Raw genomic sequence first — 25,184 nt, 5'->3', positions numbered from 1 at the left:
TTAAGATGTTTCTAGTATTATTAATGAAAGATTATAACACACATTAAAGCATTAGGAATTTATAAAAAAAATTGTTAATTGTACAACTAAATAAATTCAAAGTTGAAATGTACTGTGTAACCATAAAATTTTAAGACTCAATGTCCCCAAAAAGGTGTCTGTGAGTAATCAGGTGGAATTTGCATTGGGTCCTCAAGTGTTTATAGGGGTGGGATAATTGGGCAAAATAAAAAAAGTGATGGAACATTCCAGGCAGGGGGCACAGGCTGAACAAAGTTTCAAGAACAGTGATAAATCTGGTAAATGTGGGAGAGAGTGAGAAGACTGCCAATCCCAGAAATTTAATCTAAAAAAGTGATGCAGTCATTAACAAATGTAATCTCCAGTTTTGTGTTCACATGTAAGTTTTGGCAGGGGAATTTCAGAGGTAGTGATAATCACTTTGGAATAATATACAAAAACTTTTTGTAAAAAAGCCAAAATACTGTAACTAACAGTAAATTTCTCTGTTAACGTGTTGGCAGAATTATTCCTTCTTGTAGAAGAAGTGGATAAGATTGAGTCAACTGTTGTGTTTGAGTTTGAGTATCACCTGGGAGGTGCTGTGTGAGCCTGCGAATCGGAGAGAAAAGGAACAGCAGGGAGAGGAGGAGGGAAGAAGAGAGAAAATGAGGCAGCAGTGATGAGGATCCTCAGGGTTTTGGAGAGCATAGATTTCCTAGCACTGTCTGCCCTCTGTTTTCCTCCTGTTTATTTCTCGCTTACCCGCCTCCCTCTCGATCACACATCGGCAATGATACTGCACTTGTGGGGTTCAGGGAGCAGGCATTTTGGAGACATCATTAGAACTGCTCTGTAATCAAACATGGCCAAATTGTGACCTTTAAAGATTTTCGTAACAATTAGAGTGGGCTTTTCAGGTAGCTATTAAGCTTCAGTTTTTTTACCCATAATTTTAGCATTTTTTTCCTCCCTGTCTAAAAAACATGAACCAGGGTTGACAATCATCCTTTTCAACAGGAAAAAGAAAGCAACTCAACTTGGGATGAGAGTGAAGAAAGAAATCTCTATGAAGGTCTGATGAATGTGTTCCCTGCTGATTACAACCCGATCATGTTTACTGAGGAAGAGTCTGGAAAACTGCAGGTGCTGTCAAAGCTCTTAGCTGTTATCCGCGAACTTCGTCCTGCTGAAAAGTAAGAGGGCAGTTTAATAAACCGCTTCTACGTGCTTATGGAATTTCAGCTTAGACCATGTCTTTACTCCTTCCTCTCACTGCCTCTTTTTGAAAAAAAAAAAACAACATTAAAAATAAGTTTTCTTCTTCTTTGGGGGCATGGTCAGCTCCTAGTCTTTTATAAACTTATCATTACCAATGTGCCTGTAAGTTTTTATCTAAGAAAAACTAAATGTAAATACCTATATTTAAAAAACCCTAGAGATATCTTTTGATATGTAATACCTAACTTGTGTCTTTTTTTTTTAATTTTCTATTTTTAAATTTGTTGATTTTTGTTTGTGCTGGGTCTTCATTGCTGCACGGGCTTTCTGTAGGTGCAGCGAGCAGGGGCTCCTCTCTCGTTGCGGTGCACAGGTGTCTCGATGCGGTGCCTTCTCTTGTGGAGCATGGGCCCTAGGCGGTGGGCTTCAGTGGCTGTGCACGTGGGCTCAGTGGCTGCAGCTTTCAGGCTCTAGAGCGAAGGCTCAATAGTTGTGGCACCCTGGCTTAGTTACTCCACAGGATGTGAGATCTTTCTGCGTCAGGGATCGAACCCGTGTCTCCTACCTTGGCAGGTGAATTCTTTACCACTGAGCGACCAGGGAAGCCCCTAAGTCATTACTTTATCTGTTTAAGAATCATTCTTTTTCTGTCCTTAAATGTTGATACTCCTGAGGACATTCTCTTCAGCCTCCTTCTCACTCTAAACATCCTCCCTGCCTTAGTTCTATTCCCCTGGTTTCAGCTGTCAGCCATATAGTGTTGATTCCAAATTATATCTCTAGTTCAAGCCTCTATTTAATGGTATCTAAATCTGTCTGGATCTCTGCCTTCTCATGTACCAGACCAGCTTCATCACTTTGCCATTGCAAGCCTAAATCTTTTTTCACCGTTCCTTGGCTTGATGAATGGTACCATACGCAAAGAAAAAACTTTCATCATTCTAGACTCACTTTTCTCCTGCACTTTCCCAATGTCATCAGTCACTACATTCTATTGGTTTTATTTCTTAATCTCAGGAATCTATTTGCTTTCTGGTACCAAGATTTTTTTTAGCACCTGTTTTGAGTTTTATTTTAAATTTTTTAAAAAATTTATTTTTGAGGTCTGGATGGATTACACTGTTGTGTTAATTACTGCTGTTCAGCACCAAGATTTTTGTTTTGATTCTTGTTATTACAATTGGGTTGTGGTAGTCTTGTATAAACTATGTTCCTCTGACTTTCAATCCCATTGCATATCAGTATGCCCTAAATTGTACATTTTTTTAAAATACAAATGTTAACACGTCCCTCCTTTTCTTAAAAATCATTCAAAGATTCCAAGTCGCCTTCCAGAAATTTCTCAACTCTGTGGCACATTGGTCAAGACTCTTCATGACATGGGTGATGCCTCCTTTTCCAGCCTTATCCCTCTTGACTACTTCACACTTTCATGTTGTCCAATTATACCAGAATCTATTTGCAGAACCTATAATTTGCTCTGCTTCTCACCTCTGTTCTTACCTGTTGCAGGTTCCTATACCTCCATTTCTCATGCTTCTGGCCAACTTTCTCTTCATTAAGACTCAACTCAGATGCTTTCTCCTCTTGGAAGCTCCTGGCCTCATAGTGAGTTCACAGCCCCTCTTCTGTACACCCCTAGCATCATGTCCCTGCCTCTGGTGGAGCTCTTCTCATGTTATACTGTGATCAGTAGTTCTCTTCTATATCAGCACCTATAGTGCAGGGACTGTGTCTTAATTATCCTGGTAAGAGATATTCAAACGTATTGAATGCAAAAATACAGAGAAAGGTTTGCAAAATAGTAATTATATTTAATTGTCAAGGAGTCTGCTTCACCTCTTTGGAGCATTAATAGTGTCATTTGCTTTTATCATAATAATGAAGTGACCAAAATAAGGAAACTTTCTATGAACTCTTTAATACAGTTGGATTAAAATGTTTTATTGGATAATATTTTATATATACTAGTGTGTTCAGTTCAGTTCAGTCGCTCAGTCGTGTCTGACTCTTTGCGACCCCATGAATCACAGCACGCCAGGTCTCCCTGTCCATCACCAACTCTCAGAGTTCACTCAAACTCATGTCCATTGAGCCAATGATGCCATCCAGCCATCTCATCCTCTGTCATCCCCTTCTCCTCCAGCCCTCAGTCTTTCCCAGCATCAGAGTCTTTTCCAATGAGTCAACTCTTCATGTCAGGTGGCCAAAGAATTTGAGTTTCAGCTTTAGCATCAGTCCTTTCAAAGAACAGGACTGATCTCCTTTAGAATAGACTGGTTGGATCTCCTTGCAGTCCAAGGGACTCTCAAGAGTCTTCTCCAACACCACGGTTCAAAAGCATCAATTCTTCGGTGCTCAGCTTTCTTCACAGTCCAACTCTAACATCCATACATGACTACTGGAAAAACCATAGCCTTGACTAGACGGACCTTTGTTGGCAAAGTAATGTCTCTGCTTTTGAATATGCTATCTAGGTTGGTCATAACTTTCCTTCCAAGGAGTAAGCATCTTTTAATTTCATGTTACCACCCATCTAATTTCTGTCTCCATGAATCTGATTACTGTAGGTACCGTACATAAGTGAAATCATATGATGTTTTGTCTTTTTATGACTAGCTTATTCTACTTAGCATAATGTCCTCAAAGTTCATCCATGTTCTAACATGTGTCAGAATTTCTTTCCTTTTTAAGGCTGAATAATAGTCCACTGTATATATATGATATTTTGTTTACCCATTCATCTGTTGATGGACAGTTGGGCTGCTTCCACCTTTTGGCTGTTGTGAATAATGTTGCTGTGAACATGAGTGTATCAGTGTCTTTTTGAGACCCTCTTTTCGATTCCTTTGGATACATATCCAGAAATAGAATTGTTGGATCATAGGATAATTCTCTTTTTAATTTTTTAAGGAATGTCCATACTCTTTTTTTGCAGTGACCACACCATTTTACATTCTCACCAAGAGTGCACAAAGGTTCTAGTTTCTCAACAGCCTCACCAGTATTGCTATTTTCTGTTTTGTTTGTGATGTCCTAATGGGTGTAAGATGATATCTCATTGTGGTTTTGATTTGCATTCCCTTAGTAATTAATGGGGGCTTTCCAAATGGCACAGTGGTGAAGAATCTGCCTGCCAGTGCAAGAGATGTAAGAGATGTGTGTTTGATCTCTGGGTCGGAAAGATCTCTCGGAGTAGGAAATGGCAACCCACTCCAGTATTCTTACCTGGAAAATTCCATGTACAGAGGAGCCTGGCAGGCTACAGTCGATGGGGTCGTAAAGAGTTGGACACAACTGAGCGCCTGAGTGCACACCTGCACCCACACACCCACGGTAATTAGCGATACTGGGCATCTTCTAATGTACTTGTTGACTATTTGTATATTTTCTTTGGAAGATGTCTGTTCAAATCCTTTGCCCATTTTTTAATTGGGTTGGTTTTTTTTGTTGTTGTTGTTCTTGAGTTGTAGCCCTTTATGTTTTTTCTCACATGGCCAATTGGATATAGAGGTCAGGTTTTCCACAGCTGAACTGCCTCTGCACAAACATCTCCCAGACCTTTAAAATATGTAGCTGTAAGTTGCTCACAGTGTTTGACTTCAGGGATAGTATTGCTGTCGCTTGACCTACTGTGGTGTCATTAACCAGAACCGGATAGTGTGTTTCAGGTCCACAGGCTGAACTCTTCAACAGTGCTTTTGTGTATGTTAAGATGAATTAGAGCTCCTGACTTGTCTGGATGGTGGCCCTTATATGGAATTTCTAAAAAAGATACTTCAAAATTTAAAAAGTTCCTCTTCCCTCTTGGTTGTTGCGTTTATGCATGGCTTGAAACCTAGTGAGCAGAGTTCATGCTGAATTCCAGCCTCCATACATCTTGGTTGGACACTCCTGTGCTGGGTACACCTTGCACTCTACCTCACATGGCAGCCTTGCCTGCAGATTTCAGCTGCTTTTAGGGACAGTAAAGTAATCATAAAAATACTGTCCTTATTTGAAAGTGGTATGTATGTGGCGGGGAAGGGGGAGCTCTCGACCTCTGAAAGGGGATTGTCCAAGACTCCTTACCAAGATAATCACTGCTCCTGTTAGTCTACAACTAGTCTTATAAGAACTTGTTTGGGAAAAATATTCTAAACCAGACTTCCTCCAGTCCAGTAAAGTTGTGTCAGAAAAACTATGTTTGGATAATGTTATTCATCCACACAATAGTATTGAAAAGGAAGGGAAAAAGTGACTGAAATATTAGTACTGGAGTGTTCTTCCTATACTACTTATAGTAGTAATAATGTTGTTCCTATATTAGTACAGGCAGATTCTTTTTATAGGAATGTTGGTAGATTGCAACCAATGGTCTCAAGTTCTCCCTCCCTCTATCCTTGTTCCTTTGCTGTGTAACTTTGGGTGATATCCCATTCTGACTCTGAGCTCAGCCACCTGACTTGGATTGGCCCATGAGATGCTGGCAAACGTGGCAAAACAGGGGGCTTGAAAAGATCTTGTGCAGTGGGGCTTGCCCTCCCTTGGGGTTCCTGGAACCTTCTTGTTACCATGTGAATAAGCCTGGGCTAGCCTGCTAGAGGATGAGAGACATGAGAAACTCAGACTCGCATTTTGGTTTGTTGCTATATCTCTGCCTTCTAGAGTTCCCTGGTCTAAGTTTCTTTGATTTACTTTCCACAGAGAATAAGTATTCTAGTTGAGAAAGAGAAGTCAACTAGTTTCATGGGAGTAGGGCCTGGGTTCTACTTAACTTTGTTCTTGTAATAGCTGCAGTCTAAACCCCTTCCTTCTGCGCTGGCTTTATAAGATGTGACTGTGTGAATGGACTTGTATATCCCTCTTTGGGCACTTAGATTTCACTCCTAAACACATCACCATTCCACTAGTTTCTGTTTTCATATATAAATCTCTCCTTGTTCCATCAGAGATAGAGTTTGTGTTTCTGTTTCTTATTCTCCTGCTGTTCTTAGGGTGACTTAAGAAAGTAACGAAAGCAGAAAGGTGTTTACTCCCTTATCTTTATACTGAAAGTCTCTTAAATTTCTTTTTTTTGGCCACACCATGTGCCTTGTGGGATCCCAGCTCGCCAACCAGGTATTGAACCCATGCCTTTGGCAGTGAAAGCACAGAGTCCTAACCACTGGACTGCTAGGGAATTCCCTCTTAGATATTGACTTTAAAATGGAATTTGAAAGAGAATCTATGTTTTAATTATACAGAGTTCTCTTGGATATTCTATAAATATCAGTGATAATATTAGTATTTTTCTCTAATTAAAAGAATCTAATACTGCTTCCAAGTTGTATATGAAGATTCTTTCTTTTTGATTGACAGAGTTGTGTTGGTATCCAACTATACACGAACCCTGGATATTTTACAAGAAGTCTGCAAGCGTCATGGATATGCTTATACAAGACTTGATGGACAGACCCCAATCTCTCAAAGGCAGCAAATTGTTGATGGCTTTAATAGTAAATACTCTTCTGATTTTATTTTTTTGTTAAGTTCAAAAGCTGGTGGTGTGGGGCTTAACCTTATTGGAGGATCTCACTTAATCCTCTATGACATTGATTGGAATCCAGCTACTGATATCCAGGTAGGACTTTTTCTATATTAAACAAACATTATAAAATGCCGAAGGGGGATACGATGCCTGCGGGGATATGAGGGTGATGATGAAGTATAAGAACTGCTGCATATTCAGCCCTTATTTTGTATCAGGCATTCTACTAAATGCTTTACATCTGTTCAGTCCTCACAGTAGTCCTGCAAGTGTGGGTGTTGTAAGCTCTGTTTTGCAGATGAAGCTATGGAAGCTTGTTCCAGGTCACATAGCTTATAAGAGGCAGAGCCAGGATTCATACCCAAGCCGGTATGTCTCCAGGCCCTACTTGGCTCTGTAGTTAGCTAGCCTTCAGGATGCCCGTGACCATCAGGGGAGGACAGCAAGGTGTTGCAGGTGCCATGATCGGTGTTTGTGCAGGGTATGGTGAAAAGGCAAAATTAGCTTCCTTAGGAAAATATCTCAGAAGCAACATTTGGTTTTCTTCAGAGTACAGTCCATCTTCACAGATTTTGAGGTTTCTACCTATAGATTTGCGCCTCACCTGGTAGCTGTGTTAGGGGACCGGGAGACGACCCTCAGGTTCAGTGATTCACTAGAAGGACTCACAGAATCAGGAAAAACAGTTATACTCAAGTTAGGGTTTATTACAGTGAAAGGATACAGAGTAAAATCAGCACAGGTGAAAGGTACATAGGGCAGAGTCCAGGAGAGAGCAGGTACAAGCTTCCGGTTTTCCTTTCCCTATGGGATTGTATGGACAACACTTAATTTTCCCAGCATCAGTGAGTGACAACACCCATGGAATTTTGTCAAGCAGAGAAGTTCACTTGAGCCTTGGTGTCTAGACTTTTTGTGGGAGGTTGGTCATGTAGGCACGAATTGGCCTCTGCAAAGGTCAAACTGCCCCAAGTCCCTACCTAAATCACATCGTTAGCATAAACAGCTTGGTGTGGCCCAAGACCCCAGGTAACCTAAGATGCTTTTATCAAGCACGATATTCCAGGGGCTTCCAGAAGCTGGTTGAGGGCCATAATTTTCTTTGGAATGTTCAGGGTTTGAATATCAACCTTTTACTAAATAGTATCACGGATAAATCTTAAAACCTCAGGGATCTATCTAGAGCCTGAGCTGATTGCAGGTATCCTAGGGTTCCTTAGAGGTGAATCATTAGCCTGTTGGACCGAGAATAAACCCTCCATGCCCATGCTATCCTTGGTTCTTTGCATTCTTACTTCCCAAACTTGCTATCCCATTTGTTTTTTCGATGCAGATAGCCCCTCTCACTGTTGCAGGGCACCCTGTGGTTATTTTACAGTACCATAGTGAGGTGTTCATTCATCCCTTTCTTTAACTCAGGAAAAAAATTGAAGTAGAGAAGGCTTAGTTATGCCTGGGCCTTGTTTTTTGAAGCTGTAAGTGAAATCTAGAATTCCTAGTCTTAAATTTATGAATACAAGTTGCTTATGTGGAGAAGGTTATTAGTTTCTATTGTACTTTCAGAATTCTCATTTATTTTCTACAGGCAATGTCTAGAGTGTGGAGAGATGGTCAGAAGCACCCTGTACATATTTACAGACTCCTAACCACAGGTAGTAACCCTCCAGTATGAAAAAAGATGCATTCTCTTTGAGTAGATAAAGGTATTTTGTGTGTTAAACTGTGCTTCAGTACCAGGAATATTATTTTGTTAGCTAGTATAATAATAAATGTATTTTACCCTACCAAAATGACAGTTGTAAAGATCTAAAGGAAAGCTCATGAATGTTTTCTCTTCAGGTACCATAGAGGAAAAGATCTATCAAAGACAGATCAGTAAACAAGGTCTTTCTGGGGCAGTTGTAGACCTATCCAAGACATCTGATCATATTCAGTTTTCAGTGGAAGAACTTAAAAATTTGTTCACATTGCATGAAAGTTCACATTGCGTTACTCATGACCTGCTTGACTGTGAATGTACAGGAGAAAATCATACAGGTTAGTTGCATTTTACTTCTGTTATGATGAAGTTAAGTGGTCACTCTTGAGCAGTTGAAAATATTTAAAAACAGAATAACTAAAATATTGACCACTTGCATATGTTAGTTTTCTTTTTTCTTCAGGTCTTAGGGCAGCTATGACCTGGATATTTGAGAAAAAAAAATTTTTTTTGCCTCCTCCCCTTTGTTTTTAATTGGAGGATAATTGCTTTACAGTGTTGTGTTGGTTTCTGCTGTACGACAACATGACTCAGGTATAAGTGTACATATATCCCCTGCCTCCTGAGCCTCCCTCTTATCCCCTCCCCACCCCACCCCCAGGCCACCCCAGAGCACCCAGCTGAGATGCCCGTGCTGCATAGCTGCTTCCTGCTCAGCAGTCTCACACGTGGCGCTATTTATTCGTCAGTGCTGCTCTCGCAATCCATACCCACCCCCTCCTCCCCAGCTGTTCTCCTCAGTCTGTTCTCTACGTCTGCATCTCTGCTCCTGTCCTGTAAATAGGTTCGTCAGTACCGTTTTTCTAGATTCCATATGTATGTACTAATATACAATATTTTCCTCTTTTTAACTCAACTTCACCCTGTATTACAAGCTTCAGTTTCATCCACCTCACTTCAGCTGACTCAGATTTCTTCCTCTTTATGGCTGAGTAACATTCCATTGTATATATGTGCCACAGGCTCTTTTAGGTCAGTGGACATCTAGGTGGCTTCCATGTCCTAGCTCTTGTAAATAGTGCTGCAGTGAACATTGGGGTACATGAGTCTTTTTGAATTATGGTTTTCTCAAGGTTTATGCCCAGTAGTGGGATTGCTGGGTCACATGGTAGTTTTATTCCTAGTTGTTTAAAGGAATAGTGGCTGTATCAATTTGCTTTCCCACCAACAGTGCAAGAGGACTCCTTTTTCTCCATATCCTCTCCAGAATTTATTGTCTGTAGATTTTTTTGTTGATGGTCATTCTGACCAGTGTGAGGTGATACCTTATTGTAGTTTTGATTTGCATTTCTTTAATAATCATCAATGTTGAGTATCTTTTCATGTGTTTTCAGTGTTGGGTATCTTTTCTGTTTTATTGAAACTCAATTTTTCTTTTTTTTTCTAATTTTATTTTATTTTTAAACTTTACATAATTGTATTAGTTTTGCCAAATATCAAAATGAATCCGCCACAGGTATACATGTGTTCCCCATCCTGAACCCTCCTCCCTCCTCCCTCCCCATACCATCCCTCTGGGTCGTCCCAGTGCACTAGCCCCAAGCATCCAGTATTGTGCATCGAACCTGGACTGGCAACTCGTTTCTTACATGATATTTTACATGTTTCAATGCCATTCTCCCAAATCTTCCCACCCTCTCCCTCTCCCACAGAGTCCATAAGACTGTTGTATACATCAGTGTCTCTTTTGCTGTCTCGTACACCGGGTTATTGTTACCATCTTTCTAAATTCCATATATATGCGTTAGTATACTGTATTTATGTTTTTCCTTCTGGCTTACTTCACTCTGTATAATAGGCTCCAGTTTCATCCACCTCATTAGAACTGATTCAAATGTATTCTTTTTAATGGCTGAGTAATACTCCATTGTGTATATGTACCACAGCTTTCTTATTCATTCATCTGCTGATGGACATCTAGGTTGTTTCCATGTCCTGGCTATTATAAACAGTGCTGCGATGAACATTGGGGTACACGTGTCTCTTTCCCTTCTGGTTTCCTCAGTGTGTATGCCCAGCAGTGGGATTGCTGGATCATAAGGCAGTTCTATTTCCAGTTTTTTAAGGAATCTCCACACTGTTCTCCATAGTGGCTGTACTAGTTTGCATTCCCACCAACAGTGTAAGAGGGTTCCCTTTTCTCCACACCCTCTCCAGCATTTATTATTTGTAGACTTTTGGATCGCAGCCATTCTGACTGGTGTGAAATGGTACCTCATAGTGGTTTTGATTTGCATTTCTCTGATAATGAGTGATGTTGAGCATCTTTTCATGTGTTTGTTAGCCATCTGTATGTCTTCTTTGGAGAAATGTCTATTTAGTTCTTTGGCCCATTTTTTTGATTGGGTCGTTTATTTTTCTGGAGTTGAGCTGTAGGAGTTGCTTGTATATTTTTGAGATTAGTTGTTTGTCGGTTGCTTCATTTGCTATTATTTTCTCCCATTCTGAAGGCTGTCTTTTCACCTTGCTAATAGTTTCCTTTGATGTGCAGAAGCTTTTAAGGTTAATTAGGTCCCATTTGTTTATTTTTGCTTTTATTTCCAATATTCTGGGAGGTGGGTCATAGAGGATCCTGCTGTGATGTATGTCGGAGAGTGTTTTGCCTATGTTCTCCTCTAGGAGTTTTATAGTTTCTGGTCTTACGTTTAGATCTTTAATCCATTTTGAGTTTATTTTGAAAATGAGTATACTACCCAAAGCAATTTATAGATTCAACGCAATCCCTATCAAGCTACCAACAGTATTCTTCACAGAGCTAGAACAAATAATTTCACAATTTGTATGGAAATACAAAAAACCTCGAATAGCCAAAGCGATCTTGAGAAAGAAGAATGGAACTGGAGGAATCAACCTACCTGACTTCAGGCTCTACTACAAAGCCACAGTTATCAAGACAGTATGGTACTGGCACAAAGACAGAAATATTGATCAATGGAATAAAATAGAAAGCCCAGAGATAAATCCACGCACATATGGACACCTTATCTTTGACAAAGGAGGCAAGAATATACAATGGATTAAAGACAATCTCTTTAACAAGTGGTGCTGGGAAATCTGGTCAACCACTTGTAAAAGAATGAAACTAGACCACTTTCTAACACCATACACAAAAATAAACTCAGTGTTGGGTATCTTTTCATGCGTTTGTCTTCTTTGGAGAAATGTTTGTTTAGGTCTTCCACCTTGTTTTGGTTGGATTGTTTGTTTTCTGATACTGAGCTGCATGAACTGCTTGTATATTCTGGAGATTAATCCTTTGTCAGTTGCTTCGTTTGCAATTATTTTTTAACATTCCGAGGGTTGTCTTTTCATCTTGTTTATAGTTTTCTTTTGCTTTTAATTAGGTCCCATTTGTTTATTTTTGGTTTTATTTCCATTACTGTAGGAGAGAAAATTTTAATTAGAACCCTGTTAGTTCTCTCAATTTAGCTTATTTCAGAATCAGTTTTGGAAAATTTGACTTATTTAGTAAAAATCTTTCAAATCCTGATAATGATTTAAGAATTAGAGAAATGTTTTTAATCCTTATTTCTGTTTCACACACACACACCCAACAGGCTAATCCTACTGTTTATTTTGTGTACAACTTATTCCTAATGAGGTCATACTTTGTGGACAGTACGCATAAGCCACCATGCTTCTTAGTACCTCACACACCACTTGTGCTGCTTAAATGAGGCTGAAAGTGTCAACCCTCCAGAATGAACACCATTCAGATAGGAACTCAATTTGGAGTAGTACTTGAGCAAGCAATGTCCGGAAGTTGGAAGTCACTTGATAATTGTATTGAGATGAGTTTAAGAAGTGAAACTGTATAAGACTAGCATGAAATAATCTATACTTTATATAGTCAACATTAATCTCCTCTGTTGTATGTTTTTTCCATTTTAGTGATTTCTATTCTAATTATTTCTTTTCTTTTGCCCTGTGTTTATCTAATTTTTTCCTTTATTTTCTAAAGTTGAATCCTTAGGTTAATGACTTTCAGTCTTCTTTTCTAAAATGACTATTAAGGCTGTAAATTTTCTACTAAGCTGAATCTCATAATTTTGATATGCCATCTTAATTATTTTTCAGTTCTAAATATTTTTTATTTTCCATTATGATTTCTTCTTTGGCTCATGAGATATTTAAAAGTATGCTTAAAATGTATTTTAGTTTTTGTTATTGAATTCTGGCTGCTGCACTGTAGTCCCAGGTATGGTCTGCATGACATTGATTCTTTGGCAACTGTTGAGACTTGGTGTATGTGTGGCCTGGTGTGTTCAGTTACTAAATGTTTCTCTTGTGCATGAAAATCATTTGTATTCTCTTAATTACTTAGTTTAGAGTTCTGCCGTATGAGTCAAACTTTCTGTTACCAAATTACTTTTTTCTTATTTTAAAGATTTAAAAATTTACTAATTTAACTGGAAAATTGCATTGAAAAATGTAATGTTTACATATGAAAGCTATTTGAAAGTATAAAATGTATATGGTGGAAACACTTCCTTCTGTAATGCCCTCATCTGTCTAGTTTCTAGCCCTGCTGCCCCATAAAAAACTACTGTTACTAGTTTTTTGTGTATCCTTCTAGATGTATTTTTATACATATGCAAGGAACTCTGAATAAATATTATTTGCCCAGTTCCCTCCAGGCCCCCATAAGGGATTGTGTAGTATGTGTATGATTCTGTACCTTCTATGCCTTTTTCCCCAAGAAAAAGAAACACAAAAAAGCAAAATGGCTGTCTGAGGAAGCCTTACAAATAGCTGTGACAAGAAGAGAAGTGAAAAGCAAAGGAGAAAAGGAAAGATACACCCATCTGAATGCAGAGTTCCAAAGAATAGCAAGGAGAGATAAGAAAGCCTTCCTCAGCGATCAATGAAAAGAAATAGAGGAAAACAATAGAATGGGAAAGACTACAGATCTCTTCAAGAAAATTAGAGATACCAAGGAAACATTTTATGCAAAGGTGGGCTCAGTAAAGGACAGAAATGGTATGGACCTAACAGAAGCAGAAGATATTAAGCAGAGGTGGCAAGAATACACAGAAGAACTGTACAAAAAAGATCTTCATGACCCAGATAATCACGATGGTGTGATCACTCACCTAGAACCAGACATCCTGGAATGCGAAATCAAGTGGGCCTTAGGAAACACCACTATGAACAAAGCTAGTGGAGGTGATGGAATTCCAGTTGAGCTATTTCACATCTTTAAAGATGATGCTGTGAAAGTGCTGCACTCAATATGCCAGCAAATTTGGAAAACTCAGCAGTGGCCACAGGACTGGAAAAGGTCAGTTTTCATTCCAATCCCAAAGAAAGGCAATGCCAAAGAATGCTCAAACTGCTGCACAATTGCACTCATCTCACACACTAGTAAAGTGATACTTAAAATTCTCCAAGCCAGGCTTCAACAATACATGAACCATGAACTTCCTGATGTTCAAGCTGGTTTTAGAAAAGGCAGAGGAACCAGAGATCAAATTGCCAACATCCGCTGGATCATGGAAAAAGCAAGAAAACAGAAAAGCATCTGAAAAAGAAAAAGAAAACAATAAAGCAGAAAAACATCTATTTCTGCTTTATTGACTATGCCAAAGCCTTTGACTGTGTGGATCACAGTAAACTGTGGAAAATTCTTCAAGAGATGGGAATACCAGACCACCTGACCTGCCTCTTGAGAAATCTGTATGCAGGTCAGGAAGCAACAGTTAGAACTGGACATGGAACAACAGACTGGTTCCAAATAGGAAAAGGAGTTCGTCAAGGCTGTATATTGTCACCCTGCTTATTTAACTTCTATGCAGAGTACATCATGAGAAATGCTGGGCTGGAAGAAGCACAAGCTGGCATCAAGATTGCTGGGAGAAATATCAATAACCTCAGATATGCAGATGACACCACCCTTATGGCAGAAAGTAAAAAGAAACTAAAGAGCCCCTTGATGAAAGTGAAAGAGGAGAGTGAAAAAGTTGGCTTAAAGCTCAACATTCAGAAAACGAAGATCATGGCATCCGGTTCCATCACTTCATGGGAAATAGATGGGGAAACAGTGGAAACAGTGGCTGACTTTATTTTTTAGGGCTCCAAGTCACTGCAGATGGTGATTGCAGCCATGAAATTAAAAGACGCTTACTCCTTGAAAGGAAAAAGTTATGACCAACCTAGATAGCATATTGAAAAGCAGAGACATTACTTTGCCGACAAAGGTCCGTCTAGTCAAGGTTATGGTTTTTCCAGTGGTCATGTATGGATATGAGAGTTGGACTATAAAAAAAGCTGAACGCTGAAGAATTGATGCTTTTGAACTGTGGTGTTGGAGAAGACTCTTGAGAGTCCCTTGGACTGCAAGGAGATCCAACCAGTCCATCCTAAAGGAGGTCAGTCCTGGGTATTCATTGGAAGGACTAATGTTGAAGCTGAAACTCCAATTCTTTGGCCACCTGACGCGAAGAGTTGACTCATTGGAAAAGACCCTGATGCTGGGAAAGATTTAGGGCAGGAGGAGAAGGGGATGATGGAGGATGAGATGGTTGGATGACATCACCGACTCAATGGACATGGGTTTGGGTGGACTCGGGGAGTTGGTGATGGACAGGGAGGCCTGGCGTACTGCGGCTCATGGGGTCGCAAAGAGTCAGACACAGCTGAGCGACTAAACAGAACTGAACTCTACCTTTTTCATTTAATAGTATATCTCAAGATCTTTCTGTATCATTACAGAACGTTTCCTTATTCTTATTTTCCCCTCAGTTATATAATCCTCCATTGAATGAATAGACCATAATTTATTCATCTAACCTCACAGCTGTGTAATTAGGTTCTTTTCAGTCAATATGCATCTTCATTCATACATCTTTTTCCACATGTTCAAATATCTCTGTAAGGTTAATTATCAGTTTTTCTCTGTCAGCGAATATGTACATTTGTAGTTTGATAGATCCTGCTAAGGTGCCCTCCACTGGAGTGGAGGTTGTATCATTTATACCCCACCAACAGTATACTATTTCCCCACAGCTTTCCCAGTTTAGGATTATCAGATGTTTGGGTTTTTGTCAGTCTGAGAGTAAAAATGGCTCATTTGTCTAGTTTTAATTTAATTTTCTTTTGTTATGAGTGAAGTTGAGAATGCTTTTCTATGGTTAAGAGCTGTATTTTCTTTATGTGAACCACCTGTTCATAACATTTGCCCATTTTTCTGTTAATAACCTAATTCTTTGTTAGATGTATTATTAAGAAATACATTAAAATCTTACAGTATGACAGTGAAGTTTTCTCTTTCTCATTGTTCTGTCAATTTTTGCTTTATATACTTTATATGTTGTTTGTGACATGTTTTCATTATTATTTCATTATTATTTATATTTTCATTATGTAGGGATTGCTTTATCCCTAACATCTTTTGCTTTCATTTTGTCTTATGTTAATATATTACACTGACTTTCTCATTGTTAGTATTTATCTGATACATCTTTTCCCATTCTTTTACATTGAATCTTTCTGTATCATTTTAGGTAGCTCTCATTTAAATAGCATGAGCCTGAATTTTCTTTTTTCATCCGGTCTGATGTTTTCTTTCAACCAGAGCATTCAGTCTATTTACATTAATTATAATTACGGATATATTTTGATTCATTTCTACTGTCTGTCTTTTCATTTTTTGTTTTTTTCCCCCAACAAGGGTCTATTAGTGATTAAGTCTCTCAGTATTTTATTTTTCAAAGTGTTTTTTCTCTTTCTTAAATTCTGTCTTTGCTGGGTGTACAGTTCTAGTTGATAGGGTTTTTTAATATTTGGGGTGTTTTTTTTTTGGTCAGTACTTTCAAGGTATTTTTCTACTGTCTCCTAGATCCTCAAAGCAGCCTCAGCTTTTGTATCTTCTGCTCTGTGTGGTTCTTCTATTTTCTAGCTCTTGTTAAACTTCTCACCGTTCATCTCCTGAGTTTGTTGCACATCTATATGATTATTATCTTGAACTCTTTATTGGGTTGATTGATTATCTCTACTTCTCTTACTACGTCCTCTGGGGTTTTATCTTATTTCTTTGCTTGGAACATACTCTTCTGTCTCCTCATTTTGCCTCTGTGCTTATTTTTGTGTGTTAAATAGGTTGGGTTTTTCCTGATCTTGGAGAAGTGGCCTCTATTTCCTATAGTCCTCTGGCTTTCCCATATGCAATTCCCTCTGGTCTTCAAAGCCAGATGTTTTGGGGGCTCATCTTCCCTGTGCGGGACCCCCAGGCTGGAGAGCTTGACATGGGCCACAGGCCCCTTGGTCTTTGGGGAGAACCTCTGCTATTGTGATTATCCTCCAGTTCGTGGGTCACCTACGTAGCGGGGTGGGTCCTGACTGCATCTCTGCCTCTCCTACCCATCTCCTTGTAGTTCTTTCTGTCTTTAATTGTGGAAAATCTCTTCTGTTGGTCTTCACGTCCCTCTCATAGAAAGTTGCAATTTGTAACAATTACATAGCCCTACTTTTGGTGTGCCCGTGGGAGAAGGCGAGCTCAGGGTCTTCCTACTTTGCCATTGTGGCCACTCTGTCGTCCTTCAGATCTGAATAACACAGGTCAGCTTCTCCTGTTGTACATGCTCACAGCCCTCTCTGTCTTAGCTTCATACCCTTAGCTCTGTTTGTAATGTGGCTCCATAGTTCCTTATTTCCAGTTTTGAAATCTAGAAAGCTTGAAAGACCAAAAGTTGTCACCCCGCCCCCTGACCCCGCACCTTCCCCCTTATGGCTCAGCTGGTAAAGAATCCGCCTGCAATGCAGGAGACCCGGGTTTGATCCCTGGGTTGGGAAGATCCTCTGGAGAAGGGAAAGGCTACCCACTCCAGTATTCTGGCCTGGAGAATTCCATGGACTGTATAGTCCATGGGGGCGCAAAGAGTCGGACACGACTGAGCGACTTTCACTCACTTCACTTTCATAAATTTGCAACAATCTTATTTGGTGGCAGATACCTTAGCTAAATTAATGTGAATTTATTGATGGTCTTCAATCTCTTTTGTACAACTGTTCTTGCCATAGCTGATTAATGAATTTGATTATGGAGTGTTATCCCACGTTGTTACAGTTGTATTCTAAATTAGGAAACCTATCTGGCCCCACAGGCTTTTAGATGAGAAATTGTGGACCTATAATACATCTATCTCTCTGGATGATTATTTGTTTAATGTGTAGTTCTCTTGTTAGATCATAAGGTCCTTGAAGTCAGAGGCCATGTCTATTTTTGTTGACCACTTTGGCCCTCTTTGCTCAAGTTAACACATAATAAACAATTTATAAATATTCGTAGAAGGAATGAATTAATTGAATTTGCTCATCTTAACGTGAACTATGGTAATCAAATGTAATAAGTCACACAAACTCATTATATAATAAGAAAAGTATTGTATATAATAGAGTATTGATTGGCCTAAGGATTTTCTTATTGTTTTACTTGTTTCAGGTGATTCATTGGAAAAACTCCCTGTGTCTAGAAATTGTCAGCTTGGTCCACATCAACAGAAGTCTGATTCCCTGAAACCTCTCTCCATGTCACAACTGAAGCAATGGAGACATTTTCCTGGAGATCATTTAAATCTTACAGATCCTTTTCTTGAAAGAATAAGAGAAAATGTATCATTCTTTTTTCAAAATATAACCAATCAAACTACTGCTATATAATGAAATATTACTTTATGACGTTACTTTGCTTCCCCCTTTAAAAAGTTAATCTAGTAAGTAAATGTACTTCTGGAAAACAAATAGAAGTATTTTAATTATAATAATGTATTTTGTTGAACACTATATTATAGTTTTGATATGGTAGTCAGAACTGACTTGTTTAATGTTTTGTATATGTTCCTAAATATTGAAACATTAAAGACATACTTCTATCATCTTATAATTGCTTATCAATAAATCCATAATTTGTACACTTTATTAAGTGCTTTCTAAAGAATTTTCATAAGGAATACTAAAAGGTAAAATGCCCAGTTTCTTGTCTTTGGGAAAGCTAAATCGATTAGGAATTGTAGCCATAGATGTGGGAGACAATTGAAAACTTTGATAAGTTTAAACTATAGCTCAAGGGAGAAAGAAAATGAGAGATTGGGATTACAGATGCTGAAGATGTGATGCAGGCAGTTTGGATGAGAATGGTGTATAGGTTGTGTCAGGATGGGGAGGAGCATTGGACCCTTCAAAGCACTGGTTTCTAATCTGGGACCTCTGACTCCTAGGGGACTGACATGCGGTCTGTAAAGCCGTGTCCACCAAGCACTGTGTATACACTGGACCATGGTTCAGCTACCATCATGTTGAAGGTTTCTCGGGTAACTGTTGGCATTAGTGTACAAAGCAAGCTTTACAAGACTGAAGTTGCAAAGAGAAAGGAATTACTCATTTAATCTCCAGTTAGGGCTCCTATAATCAGCTTTTGATTCCTTTTAGGGAAATTTCTTTTAGACCAAATATGGTCTTAAGGTTTTGAGTAAAGACTCAATTATCATCAAATCTGAGTTCATTAGATCTGTAGTGCCATGCCGGGCATTTGTGGGCTTCCTTAGTAGCTCAGATGGTAAAGAATCCGCTTGCAATGCAGGAGACCCCCTCGATTCCTGGGTCAGGAAGATCCCCTGGAGAAGGGATAGGCTACCCATTCCAGTATTCTTGGGCTTCCCTGGTGGCTCAAATGGTAAAGAATCCACCTGCAATGTGGGAGACCTGGGTTCGATCAGTGGGTTCAGAAGATCCCCTGGAGAAGGCAAAGGCTACCCACTCCAGTATTCTTGCCTGGAGAATCCCCATGGACAGAGAAGCCTGGCAGGCTACAGTCCGTGGGATCACAAAGAGTCGGACACGACTGAGAGACTAAACACGTATACACATGCACGCCTGGGCATTTGTACATCTATGATTCATGAACTGGCATTTTGGGGACCAAGTTTTTCAGAAAGGAAGTAATCAACTAATAAAAAGCGAAAATGGCATTTCTGGACTCTGTTTACAGGCTTCTTATATGAGGCTTAACATATAAAGCTGTCTTCAGTATGTACCTTGTATCACATTATTCTCAGGTATAAAATCTTTTTAAAAAGGTAAGAGACTAGCTGTGTTATTGTCTTATGTTAACTGTAGTGGACACTAGGGTGTTCTGCCCAGGTTGCCCCCTTTAGGATCAAGCTGCTCGTTTATCCAGCTGTTGGGAGTGTCACCAGCGACCACTCATAGCCAAGTCTCTCTCCAAGAAGAGCCCACAGCTGAAAGGAGCTGCCTTATGCAAAGTTCCCGTCCCTCCCCTAGGTGACTGGCGCCCACTGATCTGATGATGTAGGGTAGAAAGGCCCAGCCCCTTGCCTCAGTCTGGGACAAGCCTTCAGGGCCCACTCCAGCTCTAGGCCCTCCGTTGAGGCCTGTGTTGTTGCTTCACTGCCGTTCAGCTTGTCTCTGTGTCCAGACCTGCTTCCTTCAGTGCCTTACAGACGTCACTCCTGACAAACTCCCTGCGTGCACATCTGCTCGGTCTGTTGTCCAGGTGACCTGACCTAAGACATTACCCACAGAGGCATTACCGAGGAAAAGCACTTGAATAATTATGATTGATGGCATCCAGTTGTCACTAGTTGTTGGCAGAATAATCGTTGAATGGAATGAGCTGATACATGAAAACATTTTTAAAAGTATAATAAATTTTGCATCATACCACCTTTGAAAAACAGACCACGTCGAAATGAATTACTGTCTGTACACTCACAGTGTTGTACAGTCATCACCACTATCCATTTTCAGAGGAATTCTCAGTGTCTCTGTCCCCAGTACTAGAGGCCTCTATCCAGTCATTCCCCAGTTGACAAATGCAATGAACTCTTTTCAATCTTCATCTTGACTTCTGTTCACATTAGGTATGGGTGAACCGCTTGAAATCCCTGCCTTTCTTAATTTTGATTAAATTAATCATTCCACAATTATTTATTGAATACCTAGTACATGTTGGACATCGTCTTAGGAATTACGCATATAGCAAAAAATAGACGGTCTCTGCCCTCACTGTGCTTTCATTCTAGCATCATGAGAATAATACACATATGTAAGGGAGGTGTCAGGTGGACGTGCCAGGTGGGGCCACTCAGAGGGACCCCCAGCTCTGGGGAGGCGGCCCCAGGAGCCCAGGCCTACAGCTCTAGGCCAGGAAGCCTTGAACTTGGGCCTGCTTGGTCAGGATGCATGTCCTCTCCCAGGAGACCCCCCTCCGGCAGTGTTCTCAGGTCTGCCCGTGAGAGCCAGTCAAGCTGGTCCCCCAAGGAGCAGGCATCATGCACTTGCACACGTGTGGCCTTGGAGCCATGCGCAGAGCTGGTGTGCCTGGGTGTGTGTCTACTTCTGCAGCCCAGAGTGTCCTGAGTAGGAGCCTGCTTTTGTAGATAGTTCTGTGGTTTCAGAGGGCTTCCCAGGTGATGCTAGCAGTAAAGAGCCTGCCTGCCAATGCAGGAGACATAAGAGATGCAGGTTTGATCCCTGGGTCAGTAAGATGCTCTGGAGGAGGAAATGGCAACCCTCTGCAGTATTGGAGCATCCCATGGACAGAGGAGCCTGGCAAGCTATAGTCCATAAGGTCGCAAAGAGTTGGACACAACTAAAGTGACTTAACAACATAATATTGCACATGGTGATAAGTGCTATGAAGAAAAATAAGAATAAGGGAGATATTAAAGTGAAGATGGAGATTGCTATTTATATGCGGTGGATTTATGCAGAAGCCTGAAAAAAGTCAGGGATTGAGACCCATGACATTTTCTGGGAAAAAGTGTTCCAGATAGAAGGAACCACAAGTCAAAGGCCCTGAGACAGGTGAAGGAGTATTGACGCATTTGAGAAACAGCTTGAGGCCACTGTGGAGAGAGAAGTGTAGTAAGAGATGAGGTGAAAGAATCGCAGTGAGGAGGTCAGATGTTACAGGGCATCGAAGACCATCTTGAAGGCTTCAGCTTTACTCAGAGGGAGATGGAAAACCACCGGGAATTGAGCCAAGGAAAGTCACAAGATGAGTCGCTCCGTGATGAGAACAAACTGGTGGAATGTGGGCTGGAAACAATGAGATGATTTTGGAGGCTCTTGCCATAATCTTGTCAAGAGGCGTTGGTGATTGGACCAAGGAGGAGCAGGGCAGTGTTGGATTGTGGATATTTTTGAACACAGAGCTGACAAGATATCTGAATGGATTGAATTTAAGGTGTAAGAAAAAAAGAAAAAGTGATTTTGGAGTCATTTGGAATGATGCAAGGTTTCTGGCCCGAGCCAAAGAAGAAATGGAGTTGCCAGTTACTGAGATAAGAAGACTGTGAGAGGAGGTTTGTGGGGGAAAAGCCCAAGTTCAGACTTGATTACATCAAGTTTGATAAGCCTATTAGGTAGCCAGTGGAGGTGTCAAATAACCAGTTTGGTATGAGCTGAGTTCAGAAACATTGGTCAAGGCTAGAGAGAAATTCAGGATTTTTCAGCATGTAGATGGTATTTAATAAAGGCACGAGACTGGAAGATACTACCTCAGTGGTACATGTTGCTACAGAAGAGAAAATGAATGTTATAGTGATAAAAATAATAGTGGCTAACATTAAGTTTTTATTATTGTGTTCTAAATGCTAAGTGCTTTGCATACATTAGCAACCTATGACACAGCGTTAATGTCTTCAATGAACTGAGTTTTACTGTCTGTTCAGTGATATGTCCGAGGGTAGTTGTGAAACTTACATGAAATATATAGCCAGCCATGTAGAGAAATATTATCTTTTTTTTGAAGTATAGTTGGTTTATAATGTTGTGTTAGTTTCAGGTATGGGTATACAGCAAAGTGATTCATTTATATATATATTCGTTTTCAGATTCTTCACCATTACAGACTATTACAAGATATTGAGTATAGTTCCGTGTGCTCTACAGTGGGTCCTTGCTGCTTACTATTTTATATATAGTTCTGTGTATATGTTGATTCCAAACTCCTAATTTATCCGTCCTGCCCCTTTTCCTCTTTGGTAACCAGATGTTTGTTTTCTGTGTCTGTGGAGAAATATTATCTAGACTACATCAGAATTCCTCTTAGTTTTTATTTGGAAAAACACCCTATTCAAATTTGGTGAACCTTTCAACAACGTGGGTGTTGGTTGCTATCAAAGTGGAATAGAGGAAGGAAAATTTGTAACTTTGGAGACAATCTGAGCGGGAAGGATGGAGGGGATAAAAGTGAGAATGTGGAGGGAGGCTGGGACTGGGTCAGACAAGGGACGTGCCCTGTGATGGGAACCAGGGAGGATGTTTGAATTACAGTTGTTCTTCACTTGACTGTTTGCTGAGTAGTGTGGAAAGTAACCCTCCTTGATCTCTGCCTGACCCCGAAATCTTGCCAGAATTTCAGAAGAGAGGCTGAGTTTGCCAAGAGCCTCCATGTGACACGGGACCAAGGCTGCCTGCAGGACACAGGAGCCCGGAGGCTGAGAAGACAATGCTCGGCCATTGGGGATCAAAGAAGGCTTTCAGGCCAACAGGCCGGGGATTTGTGGGGGATCAGACTCAGTGAACCAAGAGTTTAAGGAGTGTCCAGTTAACATCTGGGTTGTACATACACAGCACCTTTCCTGTGGTTGATACTCAATTTATAAGAATTCTTTTGTCTGTTATCTACTCTGAGATAACAGTTTGTAGCTGTTATTTTGTAATACCTGGCTCCCTCTTAACACTAAGCCGAATTCTCTGAGGACGGGGATTTTATCGTCCCCTAGTATTTTTATCCTAGTATCTCAGTACCTTGTATGGTCCCTGGCACAAGACTTGCAAGTGAGAAATGAATGAATAAATAAATGAGATACTTCATTCGCCCCTACCCCCCTGCCCCTGCCACACGCACACTTTAACCGCCATGACTGGGTTCCTTGCTCAGAGATCTCACTTTGAGGGTATTTTTTAAAGCCGATTGCTGAGTGTGGGGCTGTGCTTGGCACTGAAGAAGGCAGAAAGAAAGTGAAAGTCACACAGTTGTGTCCGACTCTTTGCCATCCCATGGACTATAACCTGCCCAGCTCCTCTGTTCATGGAATTCTCCAGACAAGGGAGTCCTGGAGTGGGTTGCCATTTCCTTCTCCAGAACGCAGAGCCAGTGGGTTTTCTTCCCTTCTGGCAGCACAGAGACTTCCCTTCTTACTTCCATGATTTCTGGAATCATGTCTGCAGAATGAGCTGACAAAAACTGTCAGTGCAAAGGGTACTATTTGAGTCAAGTATGTGATTCATTTCTAATTACACAAATGCACCTTTGACATATCTTCATGGGAATATCTTGCTCTAAATGACAGCATAAATACATTTGAATCACGTTCTCATTAGGACTGAATCACTGATGGATTAAAGTGTGAGCAGCTCGGATCGGTAGAATTCAGCGTCCCAAGAGCTCATCCATCCATTTAGCAGTGTGTATGATAAAGGAAGAAGTCAGATAAACCTGCTGTCACTGTTCCTGCACGTTGCCTTCAAGGCCTGCTTCACATCATCTGGCAACTTACTGACAAGATTGAAATTCTGTGATTCGCAGCAAATGACATGTATAATCAGTAGATGGCACTGTTTCTCTGAGTTGCTTCCAAGTTAGTATGTTGGGCCTTAGAGGGGTTTGTAGACATGCTATTTTTGTTGTTGAAGAAAGAACTCAACAAAGGGGTATAATTTTCTCTTACCTTGTGTGACAGAGGGCTTTTTTGGTTTAGAATAGTTTTCCTGAAGCCTCTTCTACAGCTGACCCGTGTTCTCTGCTTCAGGCCATTACAGACTAACATCCCTAAGAGCCTTATGTTGTCCACAACATCTGTACTAGTTCAGCATGCAGCTTTTATGATCAAAACAACTGTGGGGGAAAATCCTTACTGACACAGACAGAACGGTTTGTTAGAGTTTGTTACACTTACTTGAAAACCTAAAGTGTTAAATGTAGGTTAATCTTTATAATTTCTTTAATTTTTAAAAAATGATAAATCTCTGAGTAAGAGATGAAAATCCAATCAGACAAAAGCAATTCCTTTATTTCTATGTTTTAAAGAAATGTCAGAAAATACTAAAGACATTTTAAGTAGTTTTAAATCCGTATAATGTCAGAGGTAGGGACGCAGCAAGGGGACGGGAGAGAAGCTCGTTTCCACAGTTTCTCCCTCATCTTCGCTGTGGTCTTTGTCCTTAACTTGATGGGAAAACTTGGTCCACATTGCTGTTTCTACTGGCACAGGGCGGTGTGGAAATGCTGCTTTCCCACCAGCGCTGTTGGTCTGATTGCACCTCCTGTTCTGCTCAGGTTGCTCAGATCGACAAACACAAGACACAACAGGCTGCTCTGAGGTTTCCTTATACACAGGGTGAGCGCTTCCCAGCTGGCTCAGCGGTAAAGCATCTGCCTGCCAAGCAGGAGATGCAGGTTCGATCCCTGGGTCAGGAAGATCCCCTGGAGAGGAAAAGAGCAACCCGCTCCAGCATTCTTGTGTGGGAAATCCCATGGACAGAGGAGCCTGGCGGACTACGGTCCATGGGGTTGCAAAGAGTCGGACACGACTTAGCAATTGTACAACAATATGCAGGACGGGAAACAAGAAAGCCTGTCCTGTAAAATGGAGCAGAAGCTTCCTGACTCCGGGCAAGGCCTCCAGATGCCCCACCCAGTCTGCACTTGGGGAGCATGTGGTCATGGGA

General features: G+C 40.5%; 1 protein-coding gene and 1 non-coding gene across 8 annotated transcripts in view; both read left to right on the top strand.

Annotated features, from left to right (window-relative positions):
* The window catches only part of LOC147359048 (DNA repair and recombination protein RAD54B), a 118,210-nt gene extending 99,806 nt beyond the window's left edge, over positions 1-18,404 (top strand). For all 7 annotated transcript variants that reach the window (XM_086335915.1, XM_086335913.1, XM_086335914.1 and 4 more), the window contains 5 exons: positions 1,021-1,196; positions 6,562-6,823; positions 8,316-8,382; positions 8,570-8,767; positions 17,929-18,404. In XM_086335915.1, the coding sequence (XP_086192041.1) occupies positions 1,021-1,196; positions 6,562-6,823; positions 8,316-8,382; positions 8,570-8,767; positions 17,929-18,146 (921 nt within the window). In that variant the 3' untranslated portion in view covers positions 18,147-18,404. The remainder of the gene's footprint in view (positions 1-1,020; positions 1,197-6,561; positions 6,824-8,315; positions 8,383-8,569; positions 8,768-17,928) is intronic.
* A 6,458-nt stretch (positions 18,405-24,862) lies between these two features.
* TRNAG-GCC (transfer RNA glycine (anticodon GCC)) lies at positions 24,863-24,933 on the top strand. The gene has a single exon. It is a non-coding gene; the product is annotated as a tRNA-Gly (tRNA).
* The last annotated feature ends 251 nt before the right edge of the window (positions 24,934-25,184 follow it).

Source organism: Bos grunniens, chromosome 14 (assembly GCF_055505025.1).
Source record: "Bos grunniens cultivar Pamir isolate PY7600 chromosome 14, Bosgru_T2T1.0, whole genome shotgun sequence".
In the NCBI taxonomy this organism is placed as follows: Eukaryota; Metazoa; Chordata; class Mammalia; order Artiodactyla; family Bovidae; genus Bos; species Bos grunniens.
Note: the sequence above shows the minus strand (reverse complement) of the source record. Positions and strands in the feature narration are given on the sequence as shown.